The sequence below is a fragment of the Dermacentor albipictus genome, chromosome 4 (genome assembly GCF_038994185.2).
Source record: "Dermacentor albipictus isolate Rhodes 1998 colony chromosome 4, USDA_Dalb.pri_finalv2, whole genome shotgun sequence".
Classification (NCBI taxonomy): domain Eukaryota; kingdom Metazoa; phylum Arthropoda; class Arachnida; order Ixodida; family Ixodidae; genus Dermacentor; species Dermacentor albipictus.
This window is the reverse complement of record NC_091824.1, coordinates 127,035,954-127,056,347: the sequence shown is the minus strand read 5'-3', so window position 1 is coordinate 127,056,347 and position 20,394 is coordinate 127,035,954. Positions and strand designations below refer to the sequence as shown.

General features: G+C 44.8%; 1 protein-coding gene across 3 annotated transcripts in view; it reads right to left on the bottom strand.

Annotated features, from left to right (window-relative positions):
- The window catches only part of LOC135899528 (cell adhesion molecule 4-like), a 441,441-nt gene that overhangs the window by 45,152 nt on the left and 375,895 nt on the right, over nucleotides 1-20,394 (bottom strand). Inside the window, exons 1-2 of one of the 3 annotated variants that reach the window (XM_070537560.1) lie at nucleotides 13,671-14,021; nucleotides 2,337-2,630 (exon numbers count right to left, since the gene is read on the bottom strand). In XM_070537560.1, coding sequence (XP_070393661.1) covers nucleotides 2,337-2,630; nucleotides 13,671-13,806 — 430 coding nt within the window. In that variant the 5' untranslated portion in view covers nucleotides 13,807-14,021. Of the gene's footprint in view, nucleotides 1-2,336; nucleotides 2,631-13,670; nucleotides 14,022-20,394 lie in introns of those variants that run through there. The other 2 variants (XM_065428808.2, XM_070537561.1) reach the window with 2 other exon arrangements.

Below are 20,394 nucleotides of genomic sequence, written 5' to 3'. Positions count from 1 at the left end.
CCCTGGTTCTTAGCGCTGCGGAAGCGAGGGTATCATATTGTTTGTGTCGGCATCGGCGGCGTTGTCCCTGAAACCAACTCCGCAGCTGGGGTTGACTCACTATCGGCGTCAGCGGCATCAGTCAGTCGCTGCTATCTCTTCCCTCCTCCCTTTATCGTGTTGTCCGCTTGCTGCACGCGCTTCTGCCCCCATCGTTTGCCGCTGGGTGTACACGCCGCCCCCCTCCCACCCCTTCCTGCGAGTCTCCGGTTGTCAAAGCGCCGGCTCGAACTTTGAAGTTGGCGAACTGTGCGCCGCAAAGTTGCCCAACGGCTTGCTGGTAGTAGCTGCCTACTTCGCCCCTACCGCACTCACGAAAGACGTCGTGCACTTCCTGCAACTCGCATTAACCGTCCATCGATCCACACCGATGTTAGTAGTGGGGGACTTTAATGTTGACATAAAGACAAACAGCAATTTCCTAACACTTATGCGGGAGAACATCCCGTTCCTCTCGCTCGTAACGCGTCCCACGGCTGTGACAACCTCGCGAGGCACTTGTATAGATCTCGTCTTTGAGAATCAAGCATTGGTGTACCAAGTCGAACATATATCAGTCTATTTCTCCGACCACAAAGCTTCCTTCATGACTGTCAAGAACTGTTAGTGGAGTCTTTGTTAAAGGAATACGTGTGAAAAATAAAAAAAAAATTCTGTGATAGCGCATACATGTGTTGCTCGATTTCTTTGCCTCAATCTATCGAAAAGGTGAAACAGCTTATTTGCTGCGCTCAAATTTCGCATTAGGAAGTAACGTAATCGTCGGTAATTTTTTTTTCTTTTTTCCCCTTGCCTTGCACACGTGTCCGGTTCAACGAAATGCACCACTCAATGTTCTTTTTCGCTGTTACGTTTATTTTCGCTCGCACGGTATATATTTATCGATGCGTGCGAAAATAAAATCTATTGTTGAAAGTGAAGCGCTGTGTCTGTGTATCTGTTTCTTTCTTCGTCCTCGTCCAGTCGCGCTTATACACTCTACCATGTTTCCTAACGCGTGACAGACAAGCAAGTTGGGGGTGGCCCCCCAATATTTTGGCTGATCGTAGTGGTCTGGTTCCACTAGTGGAATAGAAAAGTTCGTAACAGCTTTACGTTATAGCGCCCCTGACGTGGAAGTGTACGGCACACGAAGCGTCGCGTAAGAAGCTCGCGCCTCCGCCATGAAGAGGCCCCGAGCTACGGGGAGTCGATTCGACGTGGGGACGTCCCACCAGTCTGTCTCTCCTGGCTCCCACGGCCATGGCAGATTGTTTCTTCAGAATCTCATTTAAAGTTTCTTTATTAGGTTTGTGAAGTTAACAGTGGAGCTGCCTGTAATCTGTAAATAAATTGTGAGTTCAATAAATAGCAACCGCATTTCTCATGTGATGAGCTGCATTGCCTTTCGGCTTCATGTACGTCGAGGTATAGTCAGGGTTCACTCTCCGTCCTTTTCCTACGGGGGATTTCGCAATGCCCAGTGCGTATTGTCAATGTGCCGTTCTACTACCTCTTCCTCTTTGTTTCTCCCTTGAGCCTAGCCGACCCAAACTGACTCCTGAGCCGCTGAATCCGGAAACAAGCTACATGGCGACGGGAAGTACCTGGCGAAGTGCATTGACACAGCGCCAAAGAAGTCCAGTAGAATGGCCCTGAAGTAAGCTCCTCTAGAATCCAATATCCATAAAAAATTTTCAAAAATAACTTATCTCAAGGAACTAATGAAAATCGCGTATCACATCTATTATCACGATATGAGTGCACGTGCCTTCAGAGGTATGTTCATTAATATCACTAAAGGCTGATTTCCGCTCTGTGCGTTGAACACGGCTGTTTACGTAAGATAAAAAATTCCTTTGCATCAGTTGTTTTTTTCCCCTGCTCTAAAGTTCATATATAAGGTATCTTTTGCGCAGCTATTCGTATGTCCTATTTATCTCTTTATACGTGTCTTCTTTCTCATTACCCAGTCTGCAGTCGCGAACCGCGTGATATTTTCGGCATTCTCAAACTTTCAGACACACTTACGAAGAACTTCTGTGACATTCTACTTCATAAAAAAAGCAGCGCGAAAGAACCGTAGATGCGTAAAATTTAGTTCGTGGTGTTTATAACGGGTATAAACGCCAACGATATGTACTAACTCTGCCATTCCTCTCTTCTACGCCCAAATCTCTTAGTGTATTGAATTGTACGTGCACATGGGTAAGCGCGTCAAAGGTTCCGCCCAATTCCCGGTTCTGCGTTTTGCGGTTCACTGGAAGCGACATCGATAAAGCGAGAATAGACAAAAAAGAAGGCATAGCCGTTCTTACAATAGACGACGAGCCTCCACTCGTCGAGGAGTGAGCTGTTCTCCAGCAGCGGATTGGCAGCCTCACACGTCAGCAGCTTTCCATCGTGTTCCCGCCTGGGTGTGAAGCTCACCGCCGACGTGGTCGAGTTCTCGTCCGGTGAGACAAAGAGGTAGGCGTCGGAGAGCAGCTCACCGTCCAGCTGCCAGGTAATTTCAGCCGGCGGACGCGAGCCAGAAGTGATGCACTCCAGCTCCACGGACTCGCCTTCAAACAGCTGGCCTCTGTTCGTGATGCGCGTTACCTGCGGCGGCACTTTGAGAAGAAAACAATAAATAAAATCTGGCAGAAGACGTCACAGGTGATCATCGATGTCATCGACAGCTTTTTTTGTTTTTCTCGGCCGGCTCGTTATCACGATGCCGTCTGTGAATCAGCAAACCTGGCGGGCACATCAGCAGACACACGATACGGCAATCTCACTGGCAACGATAATGCCACAACATATTACAGCTTGTTGTAAACACAGAAACCCAGTGAAAACTGCAATAGCCCTCATTATCTATAGCATCCTGGCTGTAACTTTGTTGCTGTAGCTATACACCAAGCCATGTGCTAGGCGCGGAAGTGTCTGTTGCCGGTGAAGATTGGCCAAGAAAGCGCACATACCAATATCACATAAACAGTGCCGAAATTGTCGGTTCAGCCACGTGCCCAATGACGCATATCCATTGGCCGAAGTTGCCCACTATAGGGAAGACAGAAGCCAGCAGCAGGTTGTCTATTCGGCACATACAGTGCTCGACGCTGTCTACTCGCCAAGGCATCAGCCAGCACATACTTAGTAACCCACATTGACTCTCGTTCCACAAACGGTCAGAGATGCAAAAACCACAAAGTGAAGGGCAAGAGCCAAAGAAATCTAAAGTTTAAAAGGAACGACTCACTTCAGCAAGAATTGGGAAAATGCATTTTTAGCTGGGCATGAACTTCGTTCTAAGGCGATAGCGTTAAAGATCCCGTGTTGCAGAACCTTCGGCGTCGGTGTCGGAGGAGTTGTCTATGAGCGAGAAATCCCGTATATATTTCCCGTATATCTATATGCCACGCCATGCTATATGACATGTGCTATATGCGGCTTATATTGCAACACCAATTTATCACCAAAGTTGCTCACACCTTGTTTTACATCCTAGACAAAGTTATTCCACGAAATGTTGAGAATGACATTTGAAAGCATGATTGACTCCTTACTTCACGGCTATAAGTGGTACACATGTCTGCGTTATCTGGACGATGTCATAGTCTTTTCACCAACTCGCAAGTCACCTAACGCGTCAATCGGCTATTCTTGCTGCTTTCCGGCCCGCCGGCAATTGAACTCATCCAAGTGCCCCTTTAGACGACATCAAATTACCGTTCTTGGCCCTCTCGTCAGTGCCGCTGGCGTTCAACCTGACTCTGACAAGATTCGCGCTGTTCAGGGGCTGCTTGCACGAACGTTTATTAACGGAAATAATAACTAGTTCAGGAAGGTGTTCTTGAATGTTCCATTGACAACGCCTAGTTCGCACAGGAACGCTTTCTTAAATGGTAATTATTTTCGTTATTCGTGCAAGCCGCCCCAGAATTTTCACGTTCCGTCTTCTGCAAGAGACGTAAGAAACTTTGTTGGGTTGTGCTCGCATTTCAGTCGCCTTATCAAGATTTTCATCGAAACCACTCGCCCACTCACCGACTTACTCAAGAAGGACGTTGCTTTCACATGGAGGCTTGCTCAAACCGAAGCCTTCTACGCCCTCGTACGCTTGCTCACGGCTTCCCCATTGCTGGCTCATTATGATCCATCTGCCGCCACTGAACTTCACACCGATTCCAATCGTCATGGAATTGGGGCTGTACTTGTTCAATCACAGCGTAACGCAGAGCACGTAATTGTTATGCAACTACGCGCTCTGCGCTACGCTGCAGGATTGCGTAACGCAGAGCGCAATCCTGCGTAACGCACAGCGGAACGTTCCTGCTCCGTGACGGCTTTCTCTACCCTCGCATCTTAGGCCCTGAAGGACCACCACTTTTACACGTTGTACCACGCCATCTCAGGACATCAGTTCTTGAGCAGTTGCATGACGCCCCTACTGCAGGCCACCTCGGCGATTCGCGTTCATCTGATGGCGTACGACGCCGCTTGTACTGAACAGGCATTTACACCTCTGTGTGTTTAGCAGTGATGTCCCAAACTAGTTAAGCGGGGCATCGTTAATCTTTGTTTTAAAAACGTTCTTCTAAAATCCTGTGATCACCTGGTACGCAGAAGCTTCGAAAACCAAGTTTCGCACTTAAGCGCAGCTGGCTACCCCTTTCAAAGGCTGGCAGCATTGGCCGGCAGCATTTTAAGGAAACGTGGTCACCTAGATTCCACTGTCCAACAGAGCAAAAGTAGAAAACTGGTTGTCATGCCGCACTTGCACGAAGCTAGCCTTAATATTAAGAAAATTGGGAATCGTCTTGGCGTTTACGTCATCTTTTCAGCCCCTTTGAAATTATCGGGTTTGTGGGTGAAAATTAATTATACTACAAAGAGGAGCCGTGACTGCAATAAAAAGCACCGAGAAGCGTTTGTTTCGTGCATGGAAGGAGTGCTGTACCATATTCCTTTAGACTGCGGGAAGGAATACATTGGTCGGACGGGAAAGTGCCTCAATGACGGAACATTCTAACAATGTTAATAATCTGGTAAAGATTAGTCATCTAGCTGCACACTACTTGCGTTGTGGCTTTAAAGCCTTGTTTGAAAAACCACAAGTGATATGTAGGAGCCCAGACCATGTCCCTAGGGTAATCATCGAGGCATTTGAAATGATCAGAAATGATAACTCTGTAATCTATGTTCCTACCGCAGTAGCGACCTATGGTGGATGATTTTTTCCTGAAACAGATTTATGTGCGATAGGAGCTTTTTTCTTCCAGTCGAGCGATGGTATATATGTGGTAACCACGTCCCAATAAAAATTCAGTTGTTAGTAGCGCTTTGTCTTCGTTGCCTTCTCTTGTCCTCATGTGTTTTTTTTTTTTGCGCGTTGCCTCTAGTTATGCAGTAGCAACCACAGCCCACCAATCTGTTCTCTTCTAAGTGAATGCATTATTTTTTTTTCTAGCATGTCGGTAGTCCAGGCACGAGCAATAGATCAAGAGCAGCCAAACACGTTTAATTGAAATTGATTTATTTACGTTTCTGAAGCCAAAGCATTAAGGAGCAGCGAGAGCTATGAAATTTCTTAGATAAGGTGTCCTGAAATTCAACGTTAGAAAGAGCTTGTTGGCCTAGTCGGAAAGACTTCAACTTGGAGAAAATGACGCAAATGAGGACATCCGGAACCCTCCCTGTCTTCTAGTATGTTTTGCTCTCGCCATTGATGCTATCTTTTGTTTAACATTCGACGAAACAGCGTTCGCTAAAATTGCTTCGATGTGGCTACTTTCGACGAGACGGCATTCTATACAATTGGCGGAGCCATAGTTACGTCTTCATCGTTTTCAAAGTTACGGCCACTTCCTTCAAATGACGGGCACAGCATGAGCTGAACATTTGCTTACTTCTACGGTGACATGCACTAGCATGGCCCGTAGATTTAGCATCTACATAGGAAGTGCTTGCGCGAATGTACACACGCTCACCGTAAGAAACTAGTTTCTGTAGCAACATTGATTCAGTTTATCGCCTCAGGCGAAATGTATTTAATGAATAAGAAAGTGTAGTTAGTGCAACCGCAATTTCTTGTGTTTCTTTTAATCTTTTTTTTAATTGTAGCAAATAACCTTATATGAGGTGCTGAATTCAAACACAGCTGTACTTATATTCCTCATTTCTGAGTTTCCATTCTCAGATGTAATGTAACTACACTTTGTTCATATCATATACCAGAGCTTTGACACTGGATATTCCGCTATGCTTGTACCTATAATGTGGAGTGTCGAAAGATTTGTAATTACCACAAACGTCAACACATTGACAGGTACAGTTCAAAAAGATATAACTCGGCAGCTTCTAATGAATGTTAAACTGCTTGTCCTGCAACTGCTTGTCCTGTCCTGCAAGGGAATAGTGGGAACGTGTTACCCCAGAAGCTGCACTTCATAGGTAGAAACAACTAGGAAATAGCTCATGTTATGTTTAATTTCCTGCGTATTAAAGGAAACAATCCTTCTCCAGTCCTTTGCGCGTCATATATAGGCAACTTTCACGCGATTAGTAGTTTGTTTGGTGTCGACACAGCTGCGCTTTCTTATACCGAGGAGGCATGAAACAGCTAATCAGTTTCATTCTATTTCGATACAAGAAACAATTTAGTATATCCTAGGCTATTTATTCTAAAGACACAATGGTGCTTGTTTGCCTCGATAAACAATCTCCTTTATCCGTTTGCAAAAGATACCTTGCAGCATCATTTGTGCCCGCACACCACCTAGGCACCTCGCTTGTTGCACCGCGTGAAAAAGAAGGCAACGTCTAAGTGCACCTACTGTGACACCTTAGACGCTTCTGTCGAGCACTTCCTCATAAACTGTCCACAATATGATCAACGTTGATTTCACTTTCGCGATAGGTTGAGCCACATCGACAGATGCGAATTTCCTTGAAAATACTTGGTCCATGGTTATGCTTCGCTAAACATAGATATGCTTCAGGCCTACAAGATTTTCTTGAAGGCAGTAAACCAATTAGTTTGATTTCTAATTTCCTCTAAACTCTATGTATATTAAGTACTTGATAGCAGGCTTACTTGAAAAGTGACATTCGTGTAGTTAGAGGATAGTTGTGTTCTATTAAGTGGACAAGAAATTCCTTTATTTAACGCAAGTACATATGGACGATTTTCATTTGTTGAATTTTTCTTTTGTTCACATTAACTTTTACAGACAGCATGTTTGTCTTTCTGTGATATGTGAGTGTGTAGTTTTTGTGGAAATGGGTATTTAGCACTCCTGCGTATTGGAACAGCCGGCTTTAATGTAGCCTACATACCAAACACAACAACAAAGCGGGATTACATCCTGCTAGGTCTTCATTGTTTCCTACTTCTTCCTCGTTAGTTCGCGACCCATGATTGTAGGAGAAACGAGCTAAGATTATCTAGATGAACATTGCTGGCAGCTGCTTCCAGCTGCCATTTCAGAGTGTAAATATGTACATACCCGTTCTCATAATGGCTCAAGTCAGGGGGGAATTTAGTAAAACCATCTTACAGCATGGTAACTTAACCTGAGAGAGGCGGCCAAAAGTTACTTTATTAACAGCATTTTTCATAACGATTTAGTTGGAGTGTAATGCAATGCACAATTAAGTTTACATTAGCCTCAGCATTTTCATTCCTGTTTAGCGTGAACTGGTAGAGAGAAACTGCTGGAAACACCCAGTCATAAAAAGTAAAGACTAATTTATTTTACTCTAAACACATAACGTGTGAAAGTTCCTTTCTTTTCTGACAGTCTTGAGCCATGAGTTCGAATTTCCGCAAGCCGAGCACATATAAAGAACGCTCACGTCATTGTTCTTGCACTAGTCAGCTTAGCAAAGAGTGTTCTTAGACGAACAAGACTAAATTCGCAGTTTGAGTTGAGTTTTCGAAGTGCGTCCAAAGCATTGAAAGGCTCGGTGCCTGCTTCGAGTATGAGGCGCATTTGCATAAACAAATATACCCGCCGAACCAGTATCTTGTTTCTTCTTCGCACTGCCGCATCTACACTCCTCCACAAAAAATACATCAACAATTCGAGATATGTTTACATTTATATATTAGCCTCTAAAGGGAGAATCGAATACATAATGTACAATAACCTTCTTAGTTTTAAAAAATAAATATATTCCCTTATATTCTAAGTGGATTTGTGGAAGCATTAGGTCAAATAGAACGCGTTTGTTTTGCCGAGGAATGTATTGCCACGTATTTTTAGGTTATGATTTCGAAGTACTTCTTTTGAGCTGTTAGCATAAGAAATCGTGTTTCAGAGACAGTGACAAAAATTGCGCAAGGAAGGCAAAATATATCGAACAGCAAAATATATTTTTGGAACCTGGTAAATACGCCGCCAGAACTCTGACAATTGACAGGCAGCGCCTCTCTCTAACTACTGCTAGCTGCAAGGTTTTTAACATAAAAGCAGGCTCAAGAAATGCAATATCTGCGTTTGAATTTGAATACAATTTCCCGAAAACGTATTAAAAGCAGAGCAACTTTACTGTCTCTGTCGTACTACACACACACGCGAAAATGCAAAACAGGTAAATCCACACTATTAAAATCCGCTATTATTGGGTTATCAACTGTAACAATACTTTATATTGATCTTTTAGAATAATTGTGATAAATACAAAAGTGAAGTAAACCAGTGCTGAAGGTTTGTTTGCATAAACTGCATGGCTTCTACAGAAGCACACGGTTTGAGAGATGGACCTACAAATGAGGCGGCGATAGAGATTAAATTACATGCATTTTCTTGCTCGTACATCTCACCGATGGACGACAGTGCAATCTCCAGCGCCTATGTGTTTCATATTATATTTTTGGAGAACATAATTTAATATTTGCGAAAGTGAATGCACTGACAAGGTGGGAGTAATATAAAAAAAAACTCTTGAATTTTACGCGCCACAACCAAGATATGATTATGAGGCATGCCGTAGTAGAGGACTGCAGATTAATTTGGACTTCCTGGGGTTGTTTAACGTGCACACAATGAATGGTACACGGGCGCTTTTCCATTTCGGCCCTTGGAAACGCGGCCGCCGCCGCTAGACCTGATGTCCTCAGGCGTAGCAGCGAAGCGCCATAGCCACTACGCCACCACGGCGGGTACCTGATATGTGAGAAAAAAATCCCAACAAGATGACGGCACCTTGAGTTACTACGCCTCTTCTCCATTTTGTCCTTATAAGGCACTATTATTTACTACTCCCACAAACAAATTCCAATTTTTCTAAGGAAGATTTAATGACAAGACTTTACCCGAGGTACTAAAATTCGTCTATAAGTTCGCTGCTTTTTAATGTGAAGCTTTATTTGGCCCTCCCCTGGGCTTCGCTATGCTTCTTCATTGACTTTTGCGGATATATTGGTGGATATACCGGGTGTTTCTGCGAAGAGAAGTAATTTTTAAATATCGCCTGTGGCAGATAGCCTTGAGCCTGCCTACTCAAAAAGGCGGACCTTGCATGTATGACACAACGAAATGCGTAATTGACTAAGTAAAATTTTAAATACTTACGTTGCGTCACATACTTCTACTTACGAATTTCAGCTGGGGAAACTGCAAGGCGAATAAACTTGGAACGAATTCTTAATATGACACCAGCTTCGAGATATCAATTCTCAAACTTTCCCATGAAATACACTGGTCTCCAGTTAGTTCGGTGCTAAATGCATAAATGGCGTTTTTGTAAAGTAAGTGGACCGGCAGTGTCATCTTTAGAGCGAATTTGATGGTGCATATCTCGAAATTGGCGTCATTCGCAGATTGAGTTTCAAGTGGATATGTCTTGCAATTGCATCGACAATAATTTGTACATTGCAATATGTGCCATATGGTAATTCGTAAGAAAAAACGCTATAGTGAAATTTTGGTAATTAGTGAATTGGGCATTTGGCTTCTTGTGCAAGTAGTGTCCGCCTCTTCGAGTAGACCTGCTAAAGGACTAAATTCTTGCTGACTGCCACAAGCGAGTTTTGAAAATTTCTCGGTGTCTTTGCAGAAACACATGGTGCCGGCTATCGCATAAGGAACCGGTTGGGCAACTCGGTAGAATATAAGTAAAGCTCCCCAGAGCCGCGTAAGCTTCGCCACGGTTGCTGCGGTGGTGGCAGTGATGTCGACAGGGACACACCTACGCGCCATATGGGACAATGTGCCACTTCTATGTGCAGACATCTTCGGCACTGGGTGTTCGCCACTGGGTATGCGCCCATTCTTGATGAATCCCCCAGGATGGCCGCGTCACTGCTACTCAAGAAGAATGAAGCCTCCAATGGGGACAACTTCTGCACTGGGTATCGGCAGCTGGTTGTGTGATCATACATGGCAAATCATTCAGTGAAGATGTGCCACAGGGAGACCAGATGTATGAAGATGATGTACTAAAGCGAAGCTTTCTTTGCCTTGTCCTTGGGGTCTCGCTTTCGTCGTAGTTTTCGCGGCTAACGCATCACGCAACCACTGAAAACAGCTCCGCTAATGCGTGCATTTTCTGTGACAGTAGCGTATTATGGGAGTGAAGCTCATTATAACTGGCGAGGAACTTGAATCCAAGAAGGGGCGTTTTGATTAATAGGCACGTAAATGGTACAAATGAAACACGAGGGCGTGCTCGAGCGTAAACGAATTATGAAGAATCAGCGTGAACTGCATATAGAGAACTTGCGCGCTCATCGCATAAGCATGTGCCGCAGAGTAAGCGCGAACATCGTTAAATTACAGCATAAACTTGCGCGCTAACGTAGCCAACAACGTCGATAAACTTAAGCAGAAACATTACGCAAAGCCTTTCTTCACACTGATTCCTAAATGTGCGTTGGGTCCGCTTAATTTTTTTATTTCCGGTACCTCGATAGATGTGAAAAGTTAAGACTGGCTAACGTCGTGTCGACCCTGTCACCTGGCTCTCAAGAGCACTCGTGATTGACGAACGTAAGCCTTACTTGTGGCTCTTATTGACTCGCTCTAAACAAAGTTTTGTGCCAACACCACAAGTCCCCTCCCATGCCTCACGCTGGGGTTCTGCATTCCTACCGAAACATTTTTTTATGTGGGACTCGATTTACTTAGCCTTTACTCAAAGGCAAATGCTGATAGCCAATCGGCTAACGTTGCGAACTATTATGCCTCAAGCTACGCCATTACACGAGCCCTGCCCACCTGCTGCGCTACGAGCGTCGCGGAGTTTTTTCTGCACAACGTTTCAGTGCACCATGGTGCTCATCTGCGGCTCCTCACCAATCGCGGTTGCTACAATTTGTCAAAAGTGATCGATAGCATCCTTCATTCACTTTCTACTGCATGCCAAATCCCCACAGCTTACCATCCCCAAAAATGAGGCCTTGCCGAACACTTCAACAGAACACTTACCGACATACTTGCTATGTACGCTCCGCAGACCCCCTCCACTGGGACGTCGTTCTTCCGTATGCATATAACTCGTGCGACCATGACACCACTGGTTACTCGCTGATTTACGCAATCTTCGGCCTATATACCGTGTCGCCTATAGAAAGCATAGCTTTAAAGAAACACTAAAGGTAAATACTAAGTCAACGTGGACTGTCTCATTACCTTTCTATAAAACTCGCAATGCTTGTTTCGTGCAAATAAAATACTTAGTTTACGATAAAATTTCATCTGAAGGATTCGAATGCCTTTTCGAAATTCAGATCTCCCATCACCCAATCGGAGAAGTGGTGACGTTGCATACGCCATCACCAACCCCTGCTGCCGTCGGTGAATAAAATGGCGCCCGAAAGACGGCGGTACCGAATCAAGACAGAGCGGTGGATTCGCCGCTGCAACTGCTTTTTGTTCAAGTAGCGTAGACCGTTCGGGCATACCGCGACATCACATGGAACTAGAATTCTCTGCTACTTGCAGTTTGTGCGAGTTTCGCGAGCCAACAAAACCAGCGCAGCACTACCCGATCAGGGAAGTATCGAAACGTGGAAGCATGGGCAGCGCAGATACGAGCGAAAACGAAAACTTTCTACCACCCGCGTCGTTGTCTAAGGTAATCTCAATTATTTCTTTTTCTAAAAATGAAAAAGAACTGGACAAATAGCATTTTATTTCACCTTACAATACAACACAATGAAGTTTTTTTTTGCAACTACTAGTTGAGCATTAGTGACAAAAGTTAACCGAGGAGTGCTTTCGTCATCGGCGAGTGCTTGAATATTCCGGGGGAGTCTCTAATCATGTACTGCATTTACATCAATTTCTCAATTATTAAGGCTCTGTTCGCGATGACATTGACACTTCAGAGATTCTCGAGCACTAATCTATCAGTTAAGCTTGACTTAGTATTTGCCTTTAGTGTCCCTTTAAACAATGCAACAGATGAGGGTTAAGGTACATTATCATCTTTGATTCGAGAAAGTTAAATGGCACTTCAGTGCCGTGTGACATATGAAGTTTTAGGTAAGCTACTGCAACAGGCCGTTCGCCTTGCTCTTTCGCCAGCTTTGTCCTAGAGTTACACCGACTATCAGAGCCTTATTTTGGCTAAAGACTGTTAGACTAATGCTTGTTTCTCTTACACGTGTACAACACTTATGACGTTGTGTTCTCATCTTTGTAAATTGGCGTGATCACGCCAGGCGCAACACAACCACCAGCCGCCGATTAGTTAGGTCTTCCGAGCGCAGCCACTCTGACCCTTTTAATTCCTGGTCTAATGGAACCTTAAACAATGTGTATTTTCTGTCATCCATAAGAATTTGAAAAAAATTGTCAAATTGGCGCGATAGCGATGCCGAAATAATCGCAAGTGCAATAACATAACGAATAGCAAATATGGATGTCAAGCGCCTCTTGGCGCATGGGGTCTTAGATCATCAAAGTTAAAATGCATCCAGCATAACATTGCGTGCTACTAGTCAATTGTTACTGTGATCGGGACGTACAGGCTTTCCTCAAGTGAGCGCTACTGGAATATTTCTAATGACGCGTATTGTCGGCCTACTTGATAAGCTGAAGGTACGCTCAATTCTTGTACTCCCAAGACTGACGACGCGGCGTATGTATAGGATGACGGGATGTATGAACGTATGAACACGCGCGTTCACGGCAATAAATATGTGCGGTTCTTCTGGCCAGTGCCAATTCGCGCGTCAGGAAGACAATGCCAGCAGGCGCCGTGAAGCTTATACGGCATACGCTCTTTCTCCAGGACGCATTTATTTCCCAAGTACGAGACACACCACAGCGTTCGTCATCCCTTCGCCTCCCGGTTAAGGCGACGCCTCTCGATGTACATACAGTGCGCGCGCATCGTTAATGAGCTAAAAGCTCTTTTGCTAAGGATGACGTCCATTACAGAAGAGAAAACAAAGCCAGATCGATAGCGTTGTATACTGAGGCAGTGGCGTAAACCGGCTCGTCAGCACTGGACGCCGGGCAGACTGATGGGGCGCCGGTGGAGGCGAAATCTATTCGCGAAGCCAAAGGGCATTAAGCTCGCGTTAGCAGGCTCTTCACCGACTGCCGCATTCATCCCGCATCGGATGACAAAAAAAAAAGCGAAAGTAAGAGGTGGGAGTGAGCGGGGGGTGGGAGGGGGGGGGTGCGAATGTAGGACAGGGAGTGTTTGCTCACCCATTTGGACGTCGCGGCGCGGGACGCTGTGTCTGTGGGCGCAGCACGAGGCGGAGGACGAGGACGACGAGGCGACGGCGCCGTGTAAGTCGAGACGCCAGAGAATCAAGCAGAAGGTCCGGTAGCGTAGTAGCATGGGCACTGGACGGAGGAGTCCGCCCGCCAACGGGACCCGACGGGGTGCGCGGCTGTGCTGCTCCGCACTCGAGCGGCGTCGGCACTCAAGTGGACCGCCACCAGCCGAACCACAGAGGCACCACCTCGTCGACGCTGGCACGTAAATGAGAGCCGCACGCGACGAAGAGGGAAAAGGAATGAGAGAAGAAGGGAGAGTGAAGAGCGGAGTGGAGAAACGAAGTAACTGGCGGCGAAAGAGTTTTTGGTCGCGCCAGGCAACGAGAAGGGCGAGGGGGGCGACAGTCCCGCTCAAGAAGCACCAGGCGGGCTACGACTGAAAAAGAAAAGCAAAATAAGCCACGAAAGAAAGAAACGCTTTGAGCCACTCTTTTCTCGTGGCGAGCTGATACTCGCTGCTCGCTCTTCTGTTCCCTGCTCGTGCACGAAACGGAGAACAAGGGAGAAGTAACGGAGGGAGTGGTAGAGACAGAGGAAGAGAGCTGGATGCTTATGTCCTTATGCACTAATATAGCCGTGGTTCCGAACGCCGACTCGTTGCACCGGGAGTTGCAAGCGGCAGAGCGACCTGCGCGATGAAGGAGTCCGGCGATCTGCGTAAGTATCCGGCGATCAGTTGCCAGTTTTTCGGAAAGGAGCACGCACGCAATCTGCCGCCCGCTGCCCAGTGCTAGTGCTGCTGCTTCTGGTGCCTCCACTGTCGGTTTGCGAGGGCTGTACTGCAATGAGTGCTCGCTACCGCCGCCGGCTCATTGGAGCGATTGCGCGTGGCCGTGTACGTGTGTGTATGTGCGCGAGCGGAGAGAAGAAGGAATTTAAGAATTCCCGCACAAAATAGGGCGGCCAGGCGGTCCACCCCACGCTCCACCACCGCCGATGTGTTTGTGTGCGAAACGTTAGCGGCGGTGGAGGTTACGGTCATTAGTCGTCGCCGAGATGCAGGGAAACGACAGATGGCAGGGAAGTTCTTAATAAGGGTCGCATGAATTGATTATCAAGTGAAAATGATCGCGACCGGCGGTTCCGGCAGGGCGGAATGGGGTGGTCTCGAATTAAGAATACTGCGTCGACCGCCGGAAGGCGGCAGGAAGAGCAGAATGGGCGTTTTGGGGAGGGCGAGGGGAGTAAGAGGAAAGAACGGGGGTGCGGAGAGAGGCGAAGTAACGGCGCCCTTTGCAGCAAAGGGAAGTAAAGGAAACGAGGGCGAAAAAGGAGACGCAGAGCATTGGGGAGAGGGTATGCATTAGCGCAGCTTTCGCCCTTTCACCCACGAATAGAGTTAAGACGGCGACGCGTGGACGGGCAGGCCATCTGCTTGTTTTCAGCTTATCCGGCGGCCGGCCGAGATTTTCCTTCGCAGGAAGTATTTACATAATCGTGACTGCACCTCCCACTCATTTTCGGGCCCGAGCTTTTAGGGAGCCTTTTTCAATTTTAGGCGAATATTCATTTGACGCGTGGAAAGAACGAATGAGAGCTCTTTCCTTCTATCTGTTCCTTTCTTTTCATTTCAGCATCAATGAAGCCCCTTCGCTGTGGAGGCGCCCTGAAGGCTGCCTATATGCCTACAAACCGGCTACTGCGTGATCGTTTCTCGAAAGAATGGCACGTGCAAGCAGGCGGTGCCGAGCAACGCTTTGTATCATCTAATGAACTGTGTAATGAGCGCAGCTAAATTTTACAATCAGCATTCGTGCGCGTGCTTTAATTACTTCCACCCCTCGTGGCAATAAAGATCTAGGTCTTGATGACTGCCCCAACGATAATGACCGATCCGAAGTTAAAATAAGGATACTGCGTCGTTCGCAGCCGATTTAACTTCAATGTTTGAAAATGGAGCCGGTGTTCTCTTGGGCACGTAATGCGCGATCACTAAACTAGATTTATAAAACCAAATTCGAAGTTCTCCATCTTACAAAACACTTGTAATGTTTTCTCTAGTTGCGAACCACTACATTTCTCGCGCTTACATTAGGAATGTTTTCTAAACGTTCTTACATGTATTATAAAACCTTTGTATATATGGCAATCACCATAAGATTGTGCTTTGCGATGTTGTGCATGCCCTAGTTTTCACACACTTACAGTTTCTTCTTCCCATGGGTATAAATTGAAGTTTTAATACAATTAGAATTCTTTGGTAACTTCACCCCGTTTGCAGTTATGTTTGTTCGTATCTAATATCTTTCTCGACAACTTGGATAACTGGATAATCTATTGCCTAGTTCGCAGATCGTCAGGCTGCAGTACTGAGGGAAGTAATTTGGAGGCCAACCATCAGACCAACTTCGGTCACTGGTTAGGTGACAATGGGCATGCGCCATTCATCAATGAGCCTCTTTTACGCCAACTTGTGGAACTGAGCATGAGACACTGCACGCGTATGCGCCCCTCTTCAATGACAAGAAAATAACAGCAAACTTGTGCGACCTTTCAAAATCACAAACCCATTTTAAGCGAAGCTGTTTTGGTCGAGCAGCTCTAGTAAAAACTACAGTTGCGAGTATACTTATACCTTATATGAAAGCATAGCCGATATAACTGGTTGGTTTGAAAATGCGCGCGAAAATTGATTGAAGTGCTTGAACATGTAATTTATTACACAGGCCGTAGTTAACGGAAGCACTTTGAATACAGCCTACACATAACCCGTTCCATGACCCTTACTTAAGCCAAGTATAAACTTTGTATAATAGAGTTCTCTCAAGTTACTGGAAAACGTAGCCTAAATTGGCCATGTCAAGCTATTAAGTCATAGCTAAAAAAGTTTGCCGCAAGAGCGGTATCTTATCTACATGCATTTACCATAGCAAACAGATTTACCATAGATTTTCCCCCACTTTCATTAGATTTTATCTCCTTGGCATTCGTACTTCTCCTAGGGAAATTGGCGAAATTGTGCGTACTTGCAAGACACACTATTGCCATTTCGCAGCACTTGCATACGTTATTTATCGCAAAGATGAAATCAGCCCGCTCTTATCGAAGTTTTCCCAAACATTACCCCGTTACCTGGCCCTTACTGTCGCCAAACATGGAGAAGCTGCCTCTTTTAGTTAATTGAGGGCACTGGGTTAACATCGTATACCCCGATAATATACTGAAACAACGAGAATTCCCCAATTCTTTGCAATGCTCCTAAGCATGAAGCGTTAATCTTGCTTGGAAAATTGAGTTTAAGATGCCTCTCATTTCTATTAAATATGCTTTTTGTAACAAAGTTGTTTTCGGCTGATTTGTAGATGTAGCTGATAGCCACCACATGACACTTAAAAATACTTGCTTTAGAAAGGCCTTGTAAAAACAGTATTTATTCTACGCGCATTAAACTGCTGCTATCCTATGTACACCATATTTGATCTTGGTGTTTGTAGTTATGCCAGGGCAGTGAGCTCAATTTCGCGCCATTCGTCAGACAGTTCTAAAGCTCAATAGCACTCGCATATGTAATGTATTGCAAAGGCCACAATTAACCCACACGTACTGAAGTTTGTGAAGACATTACCCATAACGTGCCCCTTAATTTCGCTAAATATATTCGAGGTCTCCTTTTTTGTTTCAGCGACGGTACTGGAGATACCTATTATCAATCACGTATGACGAATGAAAATAGGAAAAACAACGAGGGTTGGTAAATATTTGCAACGCTTAAAATTAAACTAGACACGTCAAGCTACGCACCATATTACCCTCTACATCCCACCTATTTTCAATGAATCTCAAGTTGTTTTCTTGTACAAGTATTTTGGGACCGTGAAAAACGTCGTTGATAACGGCAGTATGACACACTTGAATAAGAAACTTTATGTAGCTGTGTCTAACCTCAACAGACTAAACATTTATCGTTCATCTTAAAAAAGCATACTTACTACTTGCACGACGTGAACTACTTGAACATAAATAAAAATATAAGCAACGTGCCTCACATACTTCCCTGGGACAACTGGGAAACGCGACTGGACGACTCCATTAACGCATAGAATTCAGAGAAGATGAATACACAGTAATTATTTTCAGAGCAGAGAAATACCGCACACACATGAAATTTGTCGTCCACGGGCGCGTTCAGCAAAATGACTCTTATTTTCTGTGTGTATGAAATTTTCATACTTCTTGGTCTTTCTAAGGGAGCGGGGCACATTTGTAAGCGTTTAGCATATTGCCTCTAAATGAAATAAAACAGGGTCTAGGACTTTTCATTTAACCCCTAAATTACAAGCACACTACAAGTATTGCTTGCACGTTGAAGCTAACTGTCTCCCCAATGGCTAAAGATGTCGATTTTGTGAGTGATTCATTTTTTTTTTTGTCGCAGGAACGTGAAACTGGCACCTAAAGTCGGTTTTAATGGAATTTAGCCGTGTGAACAGCTTCGCTGTAACAAATTCTTTAATTTTATTCTGTGCTGGCTGTAATCCAACCAACACACGAACACATTACATAGTCGGACAACCTTGTATATTGTGCCTTACAGTATATATATATATATATATATATATATATATATATATATATATATATATATATATATATATACATATATATGTATATGTATATATGTATATGTATATGTGAGTGCTATTGAGCTTTAGAACTGTCTGACGAAGGGCGCGAAATTTAGCTCACTGCCCTGGCATAACGGTTCACGAGCTATAATGTTCCCCCTAGTCCCCAAATTTGATCTCAGTGGTTGATAAAGTCTTTCTAGTATAACTAGGTTTAATCTACGCGATTCGTAAAATACGATTATAACATTCCGGAGCACTTTGATGAGCAAACTACTGCAAAGGTCGTACTTAAGTCAGAAATTTTAAACTTTGCCCACACGTCGACCGTACCCTGCCCCTTATTTTCACAAAATATAAGCAGTATACAATTTACCGAGGACAACAACACGCACTTCCTATAACGCATGTAAGAGGAAGGAAACAAGTGCTCAGTAATGTTTTGCAAAGCTCATAGATAACGCAGAAGCGTTAAAGTTTTGCCACACAGACAACGCGACAGCAATTGATCCTGTGTTTCTTTTTGTGTACCACCTTGGCACTGTGCACTCAAACATAGTGACACCAGGGATATTGAACCATTCCCTGTAGTTAGTACTGTGTAACCATTACTGTATTTTGTTTTTTCTTGCTGTCATTTTGCGTCCTTCTTAGTTACATTTTGACAAATTTGCCTAAATGGCTCTGTGTGCAGTTTAGTTCCGCATTTCTCTGCATGAGTTTACGTGAAACCATAAACTGTCATGGATACTGTGCGTTGTTCCTGCATATCTTAGCGAACGCTTTATTCCCAGCGGAACAATAGCTTTGATAAATTTTTTACACTCGCCTTAATATTAGCGGTGCGCTGCATGTAGTGCAAATAGGGTTATATATGATGACTAATACGCTACGGCCTATATTCACAAAATATCTCAGCTAAAATTATTTGTGAGATTCTTGCCAATCGTGCTACCGGACGTATCCTTAGCGAAGGCGGCAGGCCGATAACAAAGGCCACTTACGAGTGAAAATATTTGGGAATTCAGCCCTACATCTGTGCAATTTTCGCGGTATGGGAAACAGCGCTCGTCCTGTATGCTTCTAGTCTGTGTCCGTGTCACTACGCACTACAATCCAAAAACATAAGGTTCCTCCATCTTCCGGCAAAATTCAATATCGACACAGCCATGAGTTTTCTTGCAACTGGTGTGGACCGTTCCTTTCTTTTACTTCTCTTTTCTGTGAGCACACTTTTTCGCATGTTTAGTTATTTGGTCTGGAAAGGTAAATGTAGCGGCATTTTCGAATATCCTTTCAAACGGAGAAATTCAGCAATTCTCACTGGCAGAAAAAAAGTAACTGTCACGGAACTGTTAAACTTGCCCTCCCCCCCCCCCCCTCCTCCTCCACACACAAACTTTGACATTACCAAACTGTACCTATAGCAAAATTTAACAAGCACTCGCACGGGTTCAAGTAGAACACACTGTATCCAATGCTTCATTTATTTCCCTTGTCGCAATTTCTTCTCCTCCAAACTATAGATATGGGCGCGGACAGGAAAAGGAGGGTTGCTTTGTCCAGTCCAACTTGAATGAGGACCGCCATTTTTCTTTCCGTCCCCGTTCTCCATTCAGCGAACGCGCCTCACGCGATGCTGACAGAAGGCCTGTATCGCCACTCCAGAAAACAAGGATGATATGCGCCTGATAGAAGAGACGACGTCACATGGTTGTGGCAGACCACATTGAATGCTTGAATGGAAATGCTTTTGCAGCACAGGATGCAGTGTAAACGACCAAGCGTGAACCGAACCTTACACTCAAGAAAAAATGTATCTAGGTGATTTCAGCTTTATTCAATTAGTCAGTTCTTTTCACTTCTCTGTGTAGCTCTGCGTTGTTTGTCCAAACAACAGGTGCAGCGTCTATCCGCGACAATAACGTCCACGACAATAGCGTCCTGCTGTCTGCTGCAGCTGTTCGTGACAGTCCACAGAGCGATGCTTGTGCTTCTGGGTATAGCTGCGCACGTATCAGCAGGTTAAGTGTAGGCTCAAGCTTGCTAAAATGTTTCCTTGTACAGGATTACTGTTTTCGTAC